Source organism: Papio anubis, chromosome 11 (assembly GCF_008728515.1).
Source record: "Papio anubis isolate 15944 chromosome 11, Panubis1.0, whole genome shotgun sequence".
In the NCBI taxonomy this organism is placed as follows: domain Eukaryota; kingdom Metazoa; phylum Chordata; class Mammalia; order Primates; family Cercopithecidae; genus Papio; species Papio anubis.
Window position 1 is genome coordinate 70,048,121 of NC_044986.1, and position 19,197 is coordinate 70,067,317.

General features: G+C 43.3%; 2 protein-coding genes and 1 long non-coding RNA gene across 32 annotated transcripts in view; 1 reads left to right on the forward strand and 2 right to left on the reverse strand.

Annotated features, from left to right (window-relative positions):
* The window catches only part of PPP3CB (protein phosphatase 3 catalytic subunit beta), a 60,189-nt gene extending 52,261 nt beyond the window's left edge, over window positions 1-7,928 (reverse strand). For 5 of the 8 annotated variants that reach the window (XM_021943368.1, XM_003903768.2, XM_009214673.1 and 2 more), the window contains exon 1: window positions 7,709-7,923. In XM_021943368.1, coding sequence (XP_021799060.1) covers window positions 7,709-7,793 — 85 coding nt within the window. In that variant the 5' untranslated portion in view covers window positions 7,794-7,923. Of the gene's footprint in view, window positions 1-7,303; window positions 7,410-7,708 lie in introns of those variants that run through there. The other 3 variants (XM_021943367.1, XM_009214674.2, XM_009214675.4) reach the window with 2 other exon arrangements.
* A 1,536-nt stretch (window positions 7,929-9,464) lies between these two features.
* The window catches only part of USP54 (ubiquitin specific peptidase 54), a 120,468-nt gene continuing 110,735 nt past the window's right edge, over window positions 9,465-19,197 (reverse strand). For 20 of the 23 annotated variants that reach the window (XM_009214686.4, XM_009214679.4, XM_009214681.3 and 17 more), the window contains 4 exons: window positions 17,098-17,216; window positions 16,636-16,776; window positions 12,445-12,628; window positions 9,465-11,105 (listed from right to left, as the gene is read on the reverse strand). In XM_009214686.4, the coding sequence (XP_009212950.2) occupies window positions 10,546-11,105; window positions 12,445-12,628; window positions 16,636-16,776; window positions 17,098-17,216 (1,004 nt within the window). In that variant the 3' untranslated portion in view covers window positions 9,465-10,545. Of the gene's footprint in view, window positions 11,106-12,444; window positions 12,629-16,635; window positions 16,777-17,084; window positions 17,217-19,197 lie in introns of those variants that run through there. The other 3 variants (XM_017962940.3, XM_017962938.3, XR_004176973.1) reach the window with 2 other exon arrangements.
* Window positions 15,751-17,345, forward strand: LOC108587609. Its single transcript, XR_001906397.2, has 2 exons — window positions 15,751-16,060; window positions 16,591-17,345. It is a non-coding gene; the product is annotated as an uncharacterized LOC108587609 (long non-coding RNA).

Genomic DNA, 19,197 nt, shown 5'->3' on the forward strand with positions numbered 1-19,197 from the left:
CCTGTAATCCCAGCACTTTGGGAGGCCGAGGCGGGCGGATCACAAGGTCAGGAGATCGAGACCATGGTGAAACCCCGTCTCTACTAAAATAGAAAAATTAGCCGAGCGCAGTGTTGGTAGCCTGTAGTCCCAGCTACTCGGAGGCTGAGAGGCAGGGAAGTGAACCAGGGCCGGAGCTTGCAGTGAGCGAGATGCTGCCTCCAGCCTGGGCGACAAGAGCAAGACTCCGTCTCAAAAAAGAAGTATGGTTTGGCCACATGCTTTAAGATTCAATAAATCCAACAGCATTGTCTTCAAAATTTCAAGGTATCCATTGGGTCTCTTTTAGTTCGTGGTGGTTCTTTAAATATATCTTTCCCTCAAAATTGGCTCCCGTTCCTGGCTTACCCCTGTTAAGGTATCACCATTCTCTATCACTCACACTTAATGTCATTGTTCTCTTTCTGAACTCTAAGTCCTATTGATTCTTCAAATTCAATTTTCTTAAATTTCCATTGTTGCAGTATTAGTTCAAGTTCTTATCATTTACTAGAAAAATATTTTCTTCCTCTTTGACCGAACAAAGTAGTAAATTAACCTACTCAAAAACTTGGGGTAGTTTCTTAATGACTAAAGAAAAAAGAAAAAGAAAACCTTGAATCTTATATTCAAGATTCTTCTCAATTTAACCATTCTCAGTCTTTTAAATATCATTCCAATCTTTGCATCTAACTACAATTGCCCAATTTAATCTAGCCCTAAAGCAAAATTATTCTGATTACTGTTTCCTAAAAAACTGTTGCTCACCTATTTCACTTCCATACTCAATCACTCATCCAATATACTCACCTTCTACTATTAGTAGGAATTTGTGTCATATCTAGTTTTTCATGCCTTGGTCATCCCCCACTTGAACTACTCCATTAATCTCCTAACTAGACAACCTTCTCCCCTACCAATAATTTGTTGCACACAACATGACCAGAATTAGCCATCAAAAAACAGAATACTAGGTCACTATTCTACTTTAAACCTTCAATAATAATAATAATAATAGTGATGGCTACGACTGGTTGAGTACTTACCATGTGCCAGGCCAGGCACTGTGGTACCTACTTGACGTGCACAGTCTCTATTAATTCTCCAACAACCCTATAATAAGATTTTATTAGTTCTACTTTACAGATAAGAAAATTAAGGCTTGGGGATGTTAAGTATCTTGTCCATGGCAAAAAGGTTATTAGGTGGTAGAGCCAGGATTCAAACCCAGGCAGTCTGACTCCAGAGCTTGTGTTTTTAATTATCCAGGTACTATATACTGCTATATTGCTTAACAGCTTAAGTTTCAGCTCCTCAACTTGTAATACAAAAGATCCTTTCTAACTTCATTCCTGTCACTCCTTGCCAAGCACTTTACATACTTCTGCCATACATTTCATACTTTTTTCAAATTCCATGCCTTTCTGCTTGTTTTCCCTACTCTAGCCCCACTTTCTGTCTGGCGAAATTCTACTCATCCTTCAAGGACTACCTAGAAACATTATCCTCTCAGTGATGCTTTCCCTCAAAGAAAGATAGCCAGTCCCTTCTTTACAGCTCCAGTAGCGCTTTGTACCAAATTCATTATATTATTTATTTATAATAGTATGTTCCCCACTAGAATGCCAGCACTACAAGAAAATCTATCTTACTTAATATTCTATTCACGTCTGTATCATCAATGCCTAGCACAATGCCTGGTACAAAGCTGGTACTCAATAATCATTGCACAAATAAATGGTCCCAATCCTCTATTTTAATTCTAACCATCCATCAAGGCCACTTTGCTTCTATACAAGCCATTCCTAGACCATTCCAGTCCAAAGTCATCACTACCTCCTTTGAACTCAGACAACTTGCTGGCTCAGCAACTTACCTGGCAATTATTAACTATACCTGTCCTTATGACATATATTGATAATTTTTCAAGAATATTTATTCATGAATCAAGACTATATTTTATATTTTATACTTTTGTTGTTCTCCTACAGTTTTGTGATACAGCAGACATTTAATAAATATTTGCTATTTCACAACTGTCATGTTCCAAAATAAATTTTACATACCATACACAGATGATGCCCAATTAGCTTCAGCTTATTTCATCTCTGGGTATAAAAAACATTTTTTATGGTGAAATGAAGTCATATGATTGGCATACTTTGTTTAATAAATCAAGGTTTTTTTACCAAACTTTTCCTTACAACTCTTGCCAATTCATTCAATAGCTCTGGAACCTGAAGCTTTTGCCTCACTACTGAGCAGCTGTATATCCAACTTGGCATTTTCCTTTTAAGGTAACTTGTTACCATAGTGTTCCCCTTCCCTTTCCCTCTCACTCCATCCCCTCACAGTCTCTTTTTCTCTCTCTTTCTGTTCCTTTGCTTTCACTAGGACACATGGTACTGAAGATTTATTTTATTTATTTTTATTTATTTATTTGAGACAGAATATCGCTCTGTCACCCAGGCAGGGGTGCAGTGGCACCATCTTGGCTCACTGCAGCCTCCACTTCTCGGGTTCAAGTGATTCTCCTGCCTCAGCCTCCCGAGTAGCTAGGATTACAGGTGCTTGCCACCACGCCCTGCCGCTAACTGTTGTTTGTTCGGTTGGTGTTTTTTGTTTTTTGTATTTTTGAGACAGAGTCTCGTGCTGTCACCCAGGCTGGGGTGCAGTGGTATGATCTTGGTTCACTGTAACCGCCGCCTCCCAGTTCAAGCGATTCTCCTGCCTCAGCCTCCTGAGTAGCTAGGGCTACAGGCATGTGCCACCACACCTGGCTAATTTTTGTATTTTTAGTAGAGGCGGGGTTTCACCATGTTGGTCAGGCTGGTCTCGAACTCCTGACCTCAGGTGATACGTCCGCCTTCGCCTCCCAAAGTGCTGGAATTACAGGCATGAGCCACTGTGTCCGGCCAAATTTTTGTATTTTCAGTAGAGATGGGGTTTCACCATGTTGGCCAGGCTAGTCTCAAACTCCTGACCTCAAGGGATCCTCCTGCCTCGGCCTCCCAAAGTGCTGGGATTACAGGCATGAACCACTGCGTCTGGCCTAAAGATTTATTTTAGTATGGTTAACAGTAATGGGAGTGGAAAGTAAAAAAAAAAAAAAATTTCCAGGAGTTATCTTTTTACATAGGTAAGTCCACAAAATAGACTTTGTAAACAAAAATTAAAATTCAAGCTGCTTTAAAATATAATGAAATAGAACTAGCAAGAAACACTGAAGTAGCTATGTCACGCCAAGGCTATATGGATTATCTGAAAATAAGTTATCTGGCTGGGTGTGGTGGCTCACGCCTATAATCCCAACATTTTCAGAGGCCAGGGTGGGCGGCTCACGTGAGGTCAGGAGTTTGAGACCAGCCTGACCAACATGGAGAAACCCCGTCTCCACTAAAAATACAAAATTTGCCGTGTGTGGTGGCGCATGCCTCTAATCCCAGCTACTCAGGAGGTTGAGACAGAAGAATTGTTTGAAGCCAGGAGGTGGAGGTTGCAGTGAGCCAAGATCATGTCATTGCACTTCAGCCTGGGCAAGAAGAGCGAAACTCCGTCTCAAAAAATAAATAAACAAACAAACAAACAAATAATAAGTAATCCTCCTAAAGCAAAAGTACTAGAAAACACTTCAGTCAAATGACTTCAGATTTATAAGCAAGGCAACTGGCAACAGCATGTAAATGAATTCTAAGGTTGCCAATCAGAAATATTTTAGCTTAAAAAAAATTAAAACACATAAATTCAGCATTTAGGTTCAATCTGAAAGTCTCATAATTTGAGGTTAATATAACCCAGCAAATAATGTTAAGAAAATGACTCACGTTATAGGTGCTAAAATGAACATATACCCAATATTGACAATGCTCTCTAAGTAAAAAGGTGAATTTTTCTATTAATACTAACAGTCTTGATACTCTCAAGAGACAATCCAGCTTTACAAATCTAGAATCTGGTATACAAAGCAAAAAGTACATTTTTTAAGTATCTGGGGAAAAAAGGAGGTATCTGGGCAATCCAGGTCAAGTAAACTTTGTGGGGAGGAGAGAAAGCAATATTTATCAATTCAGGGTTTTGTGCTTTAATTACCTATACCAGCTTTGCTGATGTGGTAAGAAAGCACACATGCAGATACGGTTAGATATTTTTCCTAATTTTTTTCCATTTTCTTATTTCCTACATAGCTAAAGAATGCTTAATAGAACATAATTAAAAGGGTATATACCATCTCACTTAATAAGGTGGGTTAGATCAACTTTCAAACAGAGGAAGAATTTGACTTGAGCCAGCAGTTGGAGTAGGCTCAGACTGAATTTAATCAACCAAAAACCTAATCACCCATAATCAATGACATGGAATTACCACTAATAATTTTAGTGACAAGCTAATCACATTTACATATGAATCACCTACAGTATTCCAAGCTCCCAAATTTCACAAAAAGTGAATTTCAGGTATCTGATCTTAAACACAGAAAGACTTATACACCCTTAAAAACCTACATGACCATAAAATGTAGGCCTTATGACTAGAAACATAGAGTATAAAATTTTGACACTAAGAAGTTGCAGGGAGGCAAGCCAGGCGCGGTGGCTCACGCCTGTAATCCCAACACTTTGGGAGGCCAAGATGGGAGGATCATGAGGTCAAGAGTTTGAGACTAGCCTGGCCAACAGGGTGAAACCCTGCCTCTGCTGAAAAATACAAAAAATTAGCCGGGCATAGTGGCACACACCTGTAATCCCAGCTACTTGGGAGGCTGAGGCAGGAGAATCGCTTGAACCCAGGAGGCGGAGGTTGCAATGAGGGAGATTGCGCCATTGCACTCCACTTGGGCAACAAGAGCGAAACTCTGTCTCAAAAAAATAAAAGAAGTTCCAGGGAGAAAAAGACTACTTGCATTTAATGCCAACAGATGGTCTCCATAATATTACTACTAAGAAAATGTATGGATACAAAACTACCACCACATTGTGGACTTAAAAGAAATTTGGATTTTAACAAGTTAAACTTAAGCTGAACTCACACACAAGTCATCATTTATCTTAGGCAACCAGTATTCTGTACCATCAGGTATCACATTATAGAATAATTACTGAATAAAAGACAAGGAAGAATCCTGAAAATGAAATTTAAAAGTGGATTTCTGGATCTGTAAGAAAGGTGAATTTCCCAGTAAATGCAGGAGACTCCATGAGCAGTGCAAAGTAGTCTGTTACACACCATCTTTAAACACATAATCCATACAGCATTCCAACTGGTTAACAAATTCCATAAAAAAATGAAAGTAGTCTCTATGAAGAGGGCTCAATGAAGCACAAGAAATATGATAACCATGAGCTTTATTTAACTATAATTTTCTATATTAACAAGCTCCTTTCCTATTTATCTAAATCAAATGGCTTTTATTCCACACCAATAATCTGCAAATATGACTGCCTTGGACTCACAACTCACCCCTAAGGAATCTGCCTTATGTTTGGAATCTTATTTTCACTGCATTAAAGCAGTACAGAAAAAAACATTACCACATATATGACAAGGAATAAGAAGATTCACAAGCATAAGGATAGCATAAACTCATTGTTCAGGAATGTGATTGGTTACCCCATCTAACAGTCTGGTGAAAAGTGCCCAGGGAAATGAACACACAACACAGAAATACAGTCAGAAAATGACTGTAGCCAATATCCCGTTCCCACCCCCACAAAACTCCAGGATTTCTTGACAGAACGAATGCCTGCATCACTTTTTTTTTTTTTTTTTTTTAAGATTTATCTGTATAAGGATTCCATAAATTCTTTATTCAGCTCATTCCAATGCCTGGCCCAACTGGATATACCAGTAACTTACTTCTAGGTGCAAATCAGTGTTTTGTTTTTGTTTTTGGAGACAGGGTCGGGCTCTGTCGTCCAGGCTGGAGCACACTAGCGCAAATCTCGGCTCACTGCAACCTCCGCCTCTCAGGCTCCAGCGACTCTCGTGCCTCAGCCTCCCGAGCAGCTGGGACTACAGGGGAGCGCCACCATGCCCGGCTAATTTTTATTTTTTGTATTTTTGGTAGAGACAAGGTTTTGCCATGTTGCCCAGGCTGGTCTCCAACTCCTGAGTTCAAGCGATCCGCCTGCCTCATCAGCATCCCAAAGTGCTGGGATTACAGGTGTGAGCCATCACACCGGGCCAAATTAGTATTACTCTTTTAAGAACCAAAGAAGGTTCACGTTTAAAATTTTTAATTAAAAAAAAAAAAAAGAAAAAAGGTTTCCTTGATTTTTTTTTTTTTTTTTGAAACGAGGTCTTGCTCTGTTGCCCAGGCTGGAATGCAGTGGCATGATCTCGGCTCACTGCAAGCTCCGCCTCCCGGGTTCACGCCATTCCCCTGCCTCGGCCTCCCAAGTAGCTGGGACTACAGGCGCCCACCACCACGCCCGGCTAATTTTTTGTGTTTTTAGTAGAGACGGGGTTTCGCCGTGTTAGCCAGGATGGTCTCGATCTTCTGACCTCGTGATCCGCCCACCTCGGCCTCCCAAAGTGCTGGGATTACAGGCGTGAGCCACCAAGCCCAGCCGTTTTTAAATATTTTAATGGAAACATATGAGTCAGATTTCCAAAAGTAGGCTAACAGTGTTTAAATACTGTGCCAGTGTATTTGAGAAGCTGAATGAAAACAAAAGTACCTATGTTTTAAAAATAAATACAATACAAATAAGGAAAAGTTTATTCTACGATTTCAATTTATCAATCAAGATACATGGTAAAGAGAATCATTTCAATTATTTTTCACCTCCACAGCAGTGTTTGAGGTTGGTAGGCTCTCCCAGGAAGCTTGGAATCTTAAGCAACTCTCAATTAGCTCTCAATTTCTCTATTTTAAATTAATCTGCTGACCTGTTGTGGGTAAACATCCATAAATTCTGCCCTGGCTGAGAAACATTTAACTTTTTCGTCTAGGATGAGTGTGTGGGTGTGTGTTTGTAGGGGAGGGGTAACCCATTTTGACCAAAGTGTTGACGGTTTTCTAAGTAAATACTTCCTATCCACAATTTTGTTGTTGTTTATGCTGCTTTCTCTCCCTTTCTGCACTATAAAGGCTGGCCTCCCAATTCCTTACCCAACCCTTCACCAAGGTCCCATCCCACAAGGTTCCCCCAGTTTCTGCTCCGGGTGGCACCTGACGGCCAAAAGTGAACCCCTGCGGTTGTCGCTAGCTAGACGCGGATAGGGCGGACGACTGTCACTGGGGAGCAAGCGTGAGCCAAAGCCGAGGTGATTTCTGACTGCTCACCGGCGGGCCTCGCGTGGCTGAAGGTCTCCGAGCCCCTCAGTTCGCCCCGGCAAGCCAGAAGTGCAGCTGTCGAGGGGCAGGAAACTAATCGCGGCCCCTGCGCCGCTTTGACAGGCCGAGTGGGGAGAAAAGAGGCTCACTGCAGCTAACAGCCTCAACCCTTGGGCTAGAAAGCCACGGGAGCAAAACCTCCGCCCCGGCCTGAAAGCAACCGGTAGACCGCGGAGCCACTGCCACCGACTCAGTCCTGCCCAGCAGGGGCCCGCCCAGGGGCCACTCCCCAAGGGAGGCAGCCACTCACTCGCCCGCCCTTCCGGGCCCACTCCCGAGGGGACGGTCTCCCGCCCGCTCTCACACACAGCTAGCTCCTCAGGCCAGGCCCCCAGGGCTTCGTCCACCTCTCACCTTTGACGACGCGGTCAGCCCCGGGAGGGGGCGGCGGGGGCGGGGGCGGGGGCGGTGCAGCCCGGGCCGGCTCCGGGGCGGCCATGCTGGGCCCGGGGCTCGGCTAGGCTCTGGGCCGGGCGGGGTTGGGGGCGGGGGCGGCGGCTACCAGAGCCAAGCGGCGGCGCCGCCGGGGAACATGGCGGACCCTCTTTCCCTACAGAGGGGCTAAGACCGGCATGCACTGCGCGTGCGGGGGTGGGGGCGGGGCAGGCTCTAGGGACTTGGGCAAAATTACTGAGGCTAGGAGAGAAACAGGACGAGGCCAAGGGATCAGGTTAAAATTCTTTGCATGCGGAATCAAGAATGAGGAGATGGGGCAAGTCTGTAGCTAGGTGCTGCGATGAACGACTGCGAGGAAACACACCCGCTCTCATGGCATTCCCATTAAACTGAGGAGACGTGATTAAACCTCAGGATCTCCTACTAATAGAGAAACAAATGTATAACGATTTAGTTACCAGATCTGAATACTAAAGGGTTGGCAGGGGACCACAGAATAGAGGAAGCATTGTAGGTTCTAGAGTGGAGAAAGGACCATCCAAAATGCAGTTTGAAAGAGAATTCTGGCCTTTGTGTTTAGAGTCTGGAATTGTCAAGAGTCTGAAGGCACAGAATAAGAATGCAGCTAGAGCAATTTCAGCGCCACAGTTTGTCAAAACAGGTAAGGGGAAGAAAGAAGATGACACCAAGAGATGTACAAAGAATCTGAAGAATTCACCTGAAAAGGACACAGCCTCCTCCTGGAAGGCAGAGGAGTAAATAGGGAATTGGAAATTAATTCCTTATTTCTGTGCATGCACAGAACCTGGGCCCAGGTGATTATGGACCCTTTATAGAGATCAAGGTGACTGACATTCATGGGAAAGGAGGTAGAGGGAAAAGAATTGACTGTTTATCAAAAATTATTAGACGAGTGCATCCACGACACCAGGAGATATGTTGAATCATGGACAGGGACCAGCATGTCCACTAAGCTGTATATATCTTGATGGTGCAGGATCCAAGTGGGATGGAACAACAAATTCCTGCCCATCGTCCTGTTCAATAATACATGTGCTCAGAATCTGTTCATAATGGATGGTGATAAGTAAGTAGTAGCCCGAAGGTCTCAAAGAGTACCTTTCCACCTCTTCTTTGTGTCAGTTTCAATCCTGAGACCCAAGGTGAAAGATGAAGGGAAAGACCAACAATGGGTATTTTCCAAAAAGGGAACCCACAAGCTATTATTTAGAGGGAAGTCTCAGGAGTGAGGCACGGGTGAAAATGGATTTTTCTGGCATGGAAGGGCCATAACACTACAGGGGAAGGGAAAGGGAGAGGCCCCCATGGAAGGAGAGGAAGGAACAGGAGGCATGTCACAAACTTATAAGATAGAGGAAAGGCACCCAGAGTACATCGATCAGGAGTGAGTTTGTAAGAAGAGCTTGAATCCCCAGAAAATCTCCCTAAGGAGGGGAGGAAGGAAGGAAGTGTATAATGTACTGAGTACTGAATGCTGTATCAGGAAAGGGATAGGAAACATCCTAGCAGCAATAGTAAAAAGGACAGGCACCCTATTTTAGGACCCATTGATTCCCACCTTGATTGTATATCCTTCAACAACTCTCTGGCTCCTCACTTCCACTCAGTCAAAAGCCACTTCATATATTTATCTAGGCCTCCCCGCCCCAGTACAAAAAAAGCAAGAGCATACAAAGGGAAGAATGACAAGGAATTAAATAGAACTATCTTATAGATTTATTAATGAAAAATACTTTACAAAAACAGTATGTTTGGCCTAAAATAGTTCAGCTGATTCTGAGGGTTCACAACAACAACTGAGCAAGTGGTAATAATGGCTGTGCTGAGGACAGAAGGCTGTGTTAGTGTGCCTCACTCCATCTGTTCAAAAGGGTGAATGTTATGTTGGCAGCTCCGCATTCTAGGCCTAAGGTTTGGAGGGCACAAGGAATGCTGACAGGCCATAATACCTGGGCAGGGGGCTGCCCTGATGATGTAATCAGAACCATGACCACAGGGCTACATGTCCCCCCAAGGATGGGAGATAGGGAAGACAAAGGGTCAGGTAATAGGGATAGGTGGATAAAACAAAGAGTAGAAGTTGGGAATATAGTAGGGAACAGAGGACGAGGGCTCAGGTGGAGGTGGGGACATAAAGCATCCAGGAATAAAATGTGACCTTAAGATCCTAAGGAATGGGTAGTATCCAGAGTAATACCATGGATTCATCTTTAAAGTGGCTCAGATAAAACCCTTAAACAGCAGCTGCTTCCTTTTGCTAGGGGGAATGGAAGTTGGAATTTCAAATATCCCCTCCCAAAGAATCAGGTCTTTTTAGAGGTTCCTGACACCCTTAGGAGAACCCACCAATTCTATGTTGAGATAAGAATAGCACAACCATGGCAGTGATGCAGGGTACCAACGCTGCCACAGTACAGTTTTTTTGTTTTGTTTTGTTTTCCGAGACGGAGTCTCACTCTGTTGCCAAGCTGGAGTGCAGTGGTGCGATCTCAGCTCACTGCAACCTCTGCCTCCCGGGTTTAAGCAATTCTCCTGCCTCAGCCTCCCGAGTAGTTGGGACTACAGGCATGCACCATCACGCCTGGCTAATTTTTTGTATTTTGGTAGAGACGGGGTTTCACCATGTTGGCCAGGATGGTCTCAATCTCCTGACCTTGTGATCCACCCGCCTCAGCCTCCCAGAGTGCTGGGATTACCTTGTGAGCCACCGCGCCTGGCCCACAGTACAGTTTTACATAGAAAGGTGTAGCTCCAGGAAAGGAAAGGAGTAACCTTTACCATCGACTGTGCTGCAGGACTCTAGCCCTGATCTGCTCTCTTCTGGAGGCATCTGATAGAACAGACAGAAACCCTTCTCCCACTGTCCTCCTGTGTCCAGAGCGGGAGGCATAACTGCTTTGCCTCCAGTCGTCATCTGGGGGCATATCTACTCTTCGAGGACCAGGGGTTCGGGACCCTGGAACAGGATCTGAATTCCAATCTGACCTCCGGGGTACATGAAGACTGCTAGATGGTGGGTACACAGGATGAACAATGGGAGGGTGGGAGGGTGAATGGGAAAGATCACCCCAGGACTGAGCGTGAGGAACCTGAAGGCCCTTGCTTCTTTCTGGTAGTGTGGCAGTGTAGGTTAGCTGAGGATTGCACCCTGGAGTAGTCAGGAATCTGGTCCCAATATGCTGGTTGGTCTCTGACCAGGGTGCCCAGGAGGTGTCTGTTCTGGAACGATGGGGGAGGCTCTGGTAATTCAAAGTCCTTCCTGTGTACTTGGCCCCTTGGGAAGTTTCACCCCTGTCACACATAGCCAGAAACTGCTGGACACTCCTCGAAGTTCCTGGGGAAAGAAAAGAAACCCAAAGACTGAGCATCTTCAGAATACCATTCTTCCCAAAGAGCCATGCCTAGCTGTTTAGCCCAATTCCCTACCAAGAGCATACACACAAGGGAAAGAAGGAACCAAGCTGTGCTTTTGATTCCATTTTTTAAAATTCGTAATATACATCAAAATCAAATATCATACTTCCAACCTGGGCAAATGAAACAGTCTCATGGATGTTGCCATACCTCTACCTCCCTCCACTATAATCTCTTATCCACTATACACACGCATACAAAAGGAGGGCTCCCTAATATACAGCAATATATAGCAAACGTATACTCCGTTTGTGATGGCTATACTTCTAGAACCACCATACCAAAACCTCACTCAGCTTTTCTTTTTTAAAAAAATAGAGATGGGATCTCACTATGTTGCACAGGCTGGTCTCGAACTCCTGGGCTTAAGCAATCCTCCCATCTTGGCCTCCAAAGTGCTGGGATTACAGGTGTGAGACACTGTGCCTGACTTTTTTTTGTTTTTTCCAACTTTTCTTAAAATGTTATCTTCACTTCAGTTAAGCTGCCTTCGTTTGATCTCTGAGATCTAATGTGGAATGCCTTTTCTTATACATTTATTCAACTTTGGCACTGTTAATATCTTGGGCTGATAATTCTTTGTTGGGGTTGGGAAGAGACTGCCCTGTGCATTGTGTGACATTTAGCAGCATCCCTGGCCTCTACCCACTAGATACCGGTAGTACATCCCCTTTATCCGCTGAGAACCACTGCCTCAAGCTTGGACATCCAGCGCATGAGGGGAAAAAAGAGAACATCTCACTTGGAAGGTCAAAGAAAGCCAAAATGATGTTGCCCACCTTCCCCACAATTGTCTGGGTCTGTACACATGGTGTGGGTACTCCATGTATAGGGTCTTTCCAATTCTCCCACTCATTCCTTGTCTTCCTAGACCATCCCTCAGCTGAGACTCAGAGAACAGAAGGAGAGAAAACTAGCTGATAGAGATGACCATTTCTGTTCTGGGGGTGTCCCAAAGACTGGGTATTAACTCCCCTTTGTCAGTTAAAAGCTTATTCTATCATGACTGAAGCAGTTCATTCTCATAAGTAGACAGACTCTAGGGGTGCTGGTCTAGACCCTTGGTCTAAGAATCATGGTGCCCAACAAATGATTTAATATTTATCTGGATCAATGCACGACTTTGAAGCAGTAATTCATACCCTCACACCACTCCACCTTGGGATACCCCCCTCCCCATAGGTATACTGATTTGACCCTATGAGGCCCCTGAAAAGGTACCAAATTCTGGCATATAATATTAGATTTGGGGGAGTTACCTGGGAGTCTATGGGGCTCCCCTGCCATGCTGGGCATCAGGACATCTGGGGACAGGAACTGTGGTTGGGGAGGGTAGAGTTGGGGACCGAGGAGAAACACAGAAGGGTCATGGATGACAGGGAGGGAAGAGGAGCTGGAACAACGGTGCCCGGTTTCCAAAGGCTTCCTCACGTTTGATGAATCCTTATAATGAGACAAGACAAAAAAACATAGAGATGAGGATTAACACAAAGCAGGATGTAGTTGGGTAAACACAGTGAGGCAAGCAAAGGGAAATGGAGGGAACCAGAGCACAAACATGCCTACATGCCTTGTTCTGCAGTAGGACCCAATTTATTCAGTCACTCTCCCTGCCAGCCCTCTAAGAAACTGCAAACTTCAGATCCTTATCCCTTAACCAGTCCTCCTCATATCCCTCACCTTCCCAACCCTACCATTCAGGTCTTTAGCAAACTCCTTAATGCTAACAGTAGAATTAGAGAGATTGAGATAGAAATTTAAAAATAAAAACAAAATATGAGAAATTCAGAAAGCCTGAGAGAATAAGAAAAAAAAATCCTTATTCTAAGTACTGGGAATAAAACTATATATGTTTAAATGTAGAATCAAGAACTCTACCCCATCTTCTCTCCTGTCACTGCTATACATTCCACAGCTTCCTCTTTTGCCTGTCAAGTTTGTATTTACTGATGCTTATGTCCTGCTCTATTCCCTATTAATTATCTACTTTTATGATAAATACCCAGAAATATTCCCCTTTAATATCTGAAACAGTAGCATATCCAAAATTGAACCAAAATCCTTCCAAACTCCTCCTCCTGGTACCTCATTTTCCTAAATCACCCATATTCAAACATTGGCAATGACCTTGATTTCCTACTTCGCATCCACAGTTCCATTACTTGCCAAGGACTATCATTTCTACCTATGGGGTTTATATTTAAATTCACCTGGACTACTGCAACAGCCTTCAATCTGCTCTTCCTATCTCCTATCCACTCCTTACCATGGTCTACAAGGTCCTATGTGATATGGCCCTACTGCTCCTCACTTTATTTCCTATCATTCTTGGAGCTTTTACACTCTAATTTTAATGTTCCTCAAACACACCAAGCTCATTGCTACCTCAGAGTCTTTCTACTTACTGTTTCTGTTACCAAGAATATTCTTCTGATGGCTCACACCTTCATATCACTGAGGTCTCTAATCAAAAGTTACTTCCTTAGAGCTGATTTCCCTCACTACCCTACTATCAGGAATAGCCCTCAAAAAAAACACTATTACCTCTTTTTTTTTTTTTTGAGACGGAGTCTCGCTCTGTCGCCCAGGCTGGAGTGCAGTGGCCAGATCTCAGCTCACTGCAAGCTTCTGCCTCCCGGGTTCACGCCATTCTCCGGCCTCAGCCTCCCGAGTAGCTGGGACTACAGGCGCCCGCCACCTCGCCCGGCTAGTTTTTTGTATTTCTTAATAGAGACGGGGTTTCACCGTGTTAGCCAGGATGGTCTCGATCTCCTGACCTCGTGATCCGCCCGTCTCGGCCTCCCAAAGTGCTGGGATTACAGGCTTGAGCCACCGCGCCCGGCCCACTATTACCTCTTTACTCCTTATTCTCTTGCCTTATTTTATTATTCTTTATCATACTTATCATTGTCTGGCATTGTATCATTTATTTGTTTATTGTCTTTCTCCCCTATTTCTTTTTACTTCAGTATCCCTAGCACCTTGAACAGTGCCTAGAACAATGTGGGCACTTAGTAATAATACGTTAAATAAAATAATCTATATGCCAGTATGTCTAATTTCCTTTACGAGACTGCAAGCTACTCAAGGGCAGAATTTGTGTTGTTTCATCAGTGTATGCTCACAGCACCTACCACAACATGGCACAAAATAAGCATTTATCATACTGCCTAAGGACCAGGTGCCACTCCTCTCAGCATGTGACATAGCTAATTACTCCTTTCTTCTTGAAACATTCTCCCCTTGGTGCCTATGGTACCACACATCCCTGGTTTCCCTTCAGTCTCTCTAGTCTTTTTTTCTCAGTCTCCTTTTAGGGTTCTTCAAAAGAAGAACCACCTTAAATCTAATGCTCTTTAGGGATATGTCCTGGCTCCTCTTCTCTTTCTGCAAGTCTTTTCCTCTTTTCAATGGGTATGATTCCCAAATTTCAATTTCCAGCTTATATATCTCATTCCAAAAGCCTGCCAGATATCTCCACTCAAGCTTAATATATGCAAAACTGAATACATATCTTCCCTCAAATATATCATTATCTAACCATAAAACTTGAGTATCATCCTTTACCCCCTCTCCCAACATCCAGGCAGGCACCAACTCCCACTGATGTTTACTTCCTAACTGGGTCTCAAATACGTCGACTTATCTCTATCCTTCCAAACTACTTACTGTGACATACAGGGCTGTCTGCGGTCCATAATATTCTTTGTATCCTCTCGTCAACACTCTCCATCATCTCCCCTCGCCAGACTTTCTAATCCTGCCATACTAAATAAGCTTATTTTAATTCAGTTAATATTTGCTCAGGTCCCTTTTACCTGCTATATTCTTTTTGCTTCCTCCAGGAAGCCTTCCATGATACCTCAAGCCTGATTTAAATGTCCCTTCTATTATGTTCCCATAGGATCAAATTCTTAATACATTATAATTGTTTATTTATCTGTCCTTCACTGTAGACTGTAAGCTCCATAAAAGCAGGGACTACATCTAATTCACCATTGTATCTCCAGCACCTAGCACAATACCTAGAACACACTCAATAAGCACTTATTTATGTGTTTATTTTTGTGTTAGGAATCTTGTGACAGAATCAATAAGTATTTATTTAAAAGAATGAATCAATGAATGATACAGAAGTCAGAAGAAAGGAAGCCAATTCTCCTTGGAAAATAACAATTTGCCATTAAATGAATTGAAAGTACATGAGAACAAATGCTAGGCAGGAGAGTCCACCTTTTCCAAAAAAGAATGGCAGACTGATCAGAATTGTTTAGGAATTTATGAACCATAAATTGAATGAATCTTATTATAAATTCAGCTGAGTTTTTCTGTTTGTTTTGTTTTGTTTTTGAGACAGAGTCTTGCTCTGTCGCCCAGGCTGGAGTGCAGTGGCTCAATCTCAGCTCACTGCAATGTCTGCCACCCAGATTCAAGCGATTCTCCTGCCTCAGCCTACTGAGTAGCTAGGAGTACAGGCACCCCCTCCCACCATGTCCAGCTAATTTTTATATTTTCGCCATGTTGGCCAGGCTGGTCTCGAATTCCTGACCTCAGGTGATCCACCATCCTCGGCCTCCCAAAGTGCTGGGATTATAGGCATGAGCCACCACGTCTGGCCTCGGCTGATTTTTAAAAATTAGAAAAATGAGTACCTCTTAGGAGGGAAACTGAATCTGAAGAGCTGGTAGAAGACAGACTTGGTTTTCACCATATATGCTTTTATACCTTTTTATTTTTGTACCATGTATTTAAAACCTGTTTTTACATTTTTCCTGAACTGACCTAGTGGACAACCTTCAGTGCACTGGTACTTTGTACCCTGACCTCTACTGTAATGAAAACTCAACTTGGGCAAGGAAGTGAAATTCTCCAAAGGTATGATTACCTACAGACCTAGCCACTGATATTATTTAAGTCTGTTGATCTCTAATGGCTTGGGCTTTCCTGCCCCTTCTGCCTACACATTACTGCATTAGTACCATATGAAAATTCGCAAGGCTTTTTTCTTTTTCTTGCTGATGCACATGCTTCACTTTAGATTGAAAACACACTGAATTCTATTCAATCACATACTGGGGGTGAGGGGAAAAAGCAAACCAATACCGCATCCCATTTCTTTCCTTCTTCCTTTGATTAGTGCAGTGGCTTCTGACCTAATCAGCAGCCTTTGCTTCTCAGATTCCTCTCAAGGCCATTATGACTCTTCTCACCCTAGGAAACCCTACAACACACACAGCCTTTCAGAACTGCTACAGGGAATAGACATTCCTCCGGGCTCCAACTGAATGTTTGTAAATAAAATAATGACTGCGTGTCCTTATTTTTGCTGAGTACACAGGGCTTTTCCTCACACTACAACCTTCACTTTCTCCCTGCTTCTTCACCTGCACTGTATTTTTGCTTAGCAAGGAGGAAGGTGCTCTGAATAGATGGACCCTGATTCTACTTACAAAACTGTGGGAAGAAACTGGAGCTTCCTCCCTCTCTGAGACAACGGTGCCACTGAGACTGCGTGAGATGCGACGTAAGTTCTCTGCACTGTACTGCTCATCCTCCCCACACTCCCTGCTGAGGCCTCGGCAAGGTGTAGCCTTCAAACACACAGACACATACAGGCAGACACATAATACCAGACTTATGGTTTTCCCACAGACACTATCCTCAGGGTATGGGAAAGAATAGGGGAAGACTCAGTAGTAATAGATACCTGAATTACATGTATTGGTAAGATAGTGGCCATGTAAAAATCTCCTCTAATTCAAAAGAAGCCCAATCATAGACCTTATTTTCTTCTGATAGCCCCATATCACCATGCCTCTGCCTTATCATCATCCCTACCAGACATATCTTTCCATAATTCCTTCCCCAACACACCACCCCAGGCCCAGCACCTTAGCACCTGAGGCTGCTACCTGAGAAGTACACACTGTTCTGGCTTCATGGAGACTCTGCTCCATTTCTGCTGTTGGAGTCTTTGAGAGACCAGGATCAGGGGCTGAGTGCAACCTCCTCCCCATGCCATCTGCAGAGCCTGAAGAGGAAAACATAAATACAAGTTGAGGCTGTTTCTTCTGCTAGGGCCTAACCTCTAAGCCTAGCAGCACAAACTCAGGAGTTGTTGTTTCACTAAATAATAAATATGCATTCCTGAATTCAACGGGGGGACATGCTCCTGAAATTTAGAAACAAGAGGGGCCAGACGTGGTGGCTCACGCCTATAATCCCAGCACTTTGAGAGGCCGAGGCGGGTGGATCACAGGCCAGGAGATCGAGAACATCATGGCTAACACAGTGAAACCCCGTCTCTACTAAAAATACAAAAACTTAGCCGGGCATGGTGGTGGGCACCTGTAGTCCCAGCTACTCGGGAGGCTGAGGCAGGAGAATGGCGTGAACCCAGGAGGTGGAGCTTGCAGTGAGCCAAGATCGTGCCACTGCACTCCAGCCTGGGCGACAGAGTGAGAGTCCGTCTCAAGAAAAAAAAAAAAGAAAGAAACAAGAATTTTAGAATATGGATAGTTTACTGAATGTCCCCATCTTGCTTCATTTCATTTTTGTAAACATAATCAGCTTCTGTCAGACTTGGGCTCAAGACTTACAGACAGAGGAAAAATCTAACACAGTGATTTTCTGAAGTATCTGTGGTGACAAAAGAAATTATCTCCAGTCTAGTTCAGAATTGAAATGATCAAAATAATCATCTATCAAACCTCCTCATTTTATATAACAGGAAAATGAGTTCCAGGGTCTGACAGTTTAGTAGTTTAACCAGGATTAAAACTCTCTTGATTTTCAGCACAGTACTCTTATCATCTCACCTGGTGACCTCTTGTACTCTGAGCAGGAGCACCTCAGGAATGTTTTACACATGTAATGCTCTTTTCCCCTTAGCTTCTCTCAAATCATTTAAATTCTAAATAACCACTAAATGCTTACCTCTCTTCAAAACCTTTCTAGATTGTTCAGAGTTGCTCTAAACTGGATTGGTGACTCCCAAGGGGCTAACCCCAATCCAGCTAATTAAGTTTTCCATTCTGAAACTGTATATGCCCTTGACCTACATTTGATACATATGTCCATGGCCAATTCATGTCTTGATTTGATGATGTGATTCTAATATATCTATATGTGGCTGAAGCTGATATTATTCATGTAAGTACTGTAAGACCAGTTATTTTCAGTATTCCTGGGTACTTAAATGCAGTGCTTTCAATACCACCTCAGATTCATCTGGGAACTTTTAAAAATATAGCTTTCTGGATGTTACCACAGACCTGAATCAGAAGGTTTGTGGTTGGTGCCTGGGAATTTTCATTTTTGAAAGGTTCCTAAAAAGTCCAAGAAAATATCCTTGGCCGGGCATGGTGGTGTACACCTGTAATCCCAGCACTTTGGGAGGTTGAGGCGGGCGGATCGCGAGGTCAGGAGATCAAGACCATCCTGGCTAACACGGTGAAACCCCATCTCCACTAAAAATACAAAAAATTAGCTGAGCGTGGTGGTGGGCGCCTGTAGTCCCAGCTACTCGGGAGGCTGAGGCAGGAGAATGGTATGAACTCGGGAGGCAGAGCTTGCAGTGAGCCAAGATCATGCCACTGTACTCCAGCCTGGGTGACAGAACAAGACTCCATCTCACACACACACACACACACACAAAATATATATATATATATATCTCCTTGAACATTATTGGGGGAAATGTGAAATGTTACAGTCTTCCTAAAAAGCAACCTGGTAATCGCCAGTAAAATAAAAAATATATTTATCCTGTTGCCCAACAATTCTAATCCTGAGAAGAAGAAGAAAAAAATACCAGTTCATAACAACATATGTGTAAGAATATTTTCTACTGACATAATTTATAGTAGCCAAGAACTAGAAATAAAGTAATGCCCATCTATAGAAGAATAGCTAAATACATTATGGTTTAATACTAAATATTGTTCAGTCACTTAAAAAGAATGAACTGAGTTAAACGAGATGATTTGAAGGAATTTTAATGAAATGTTGCA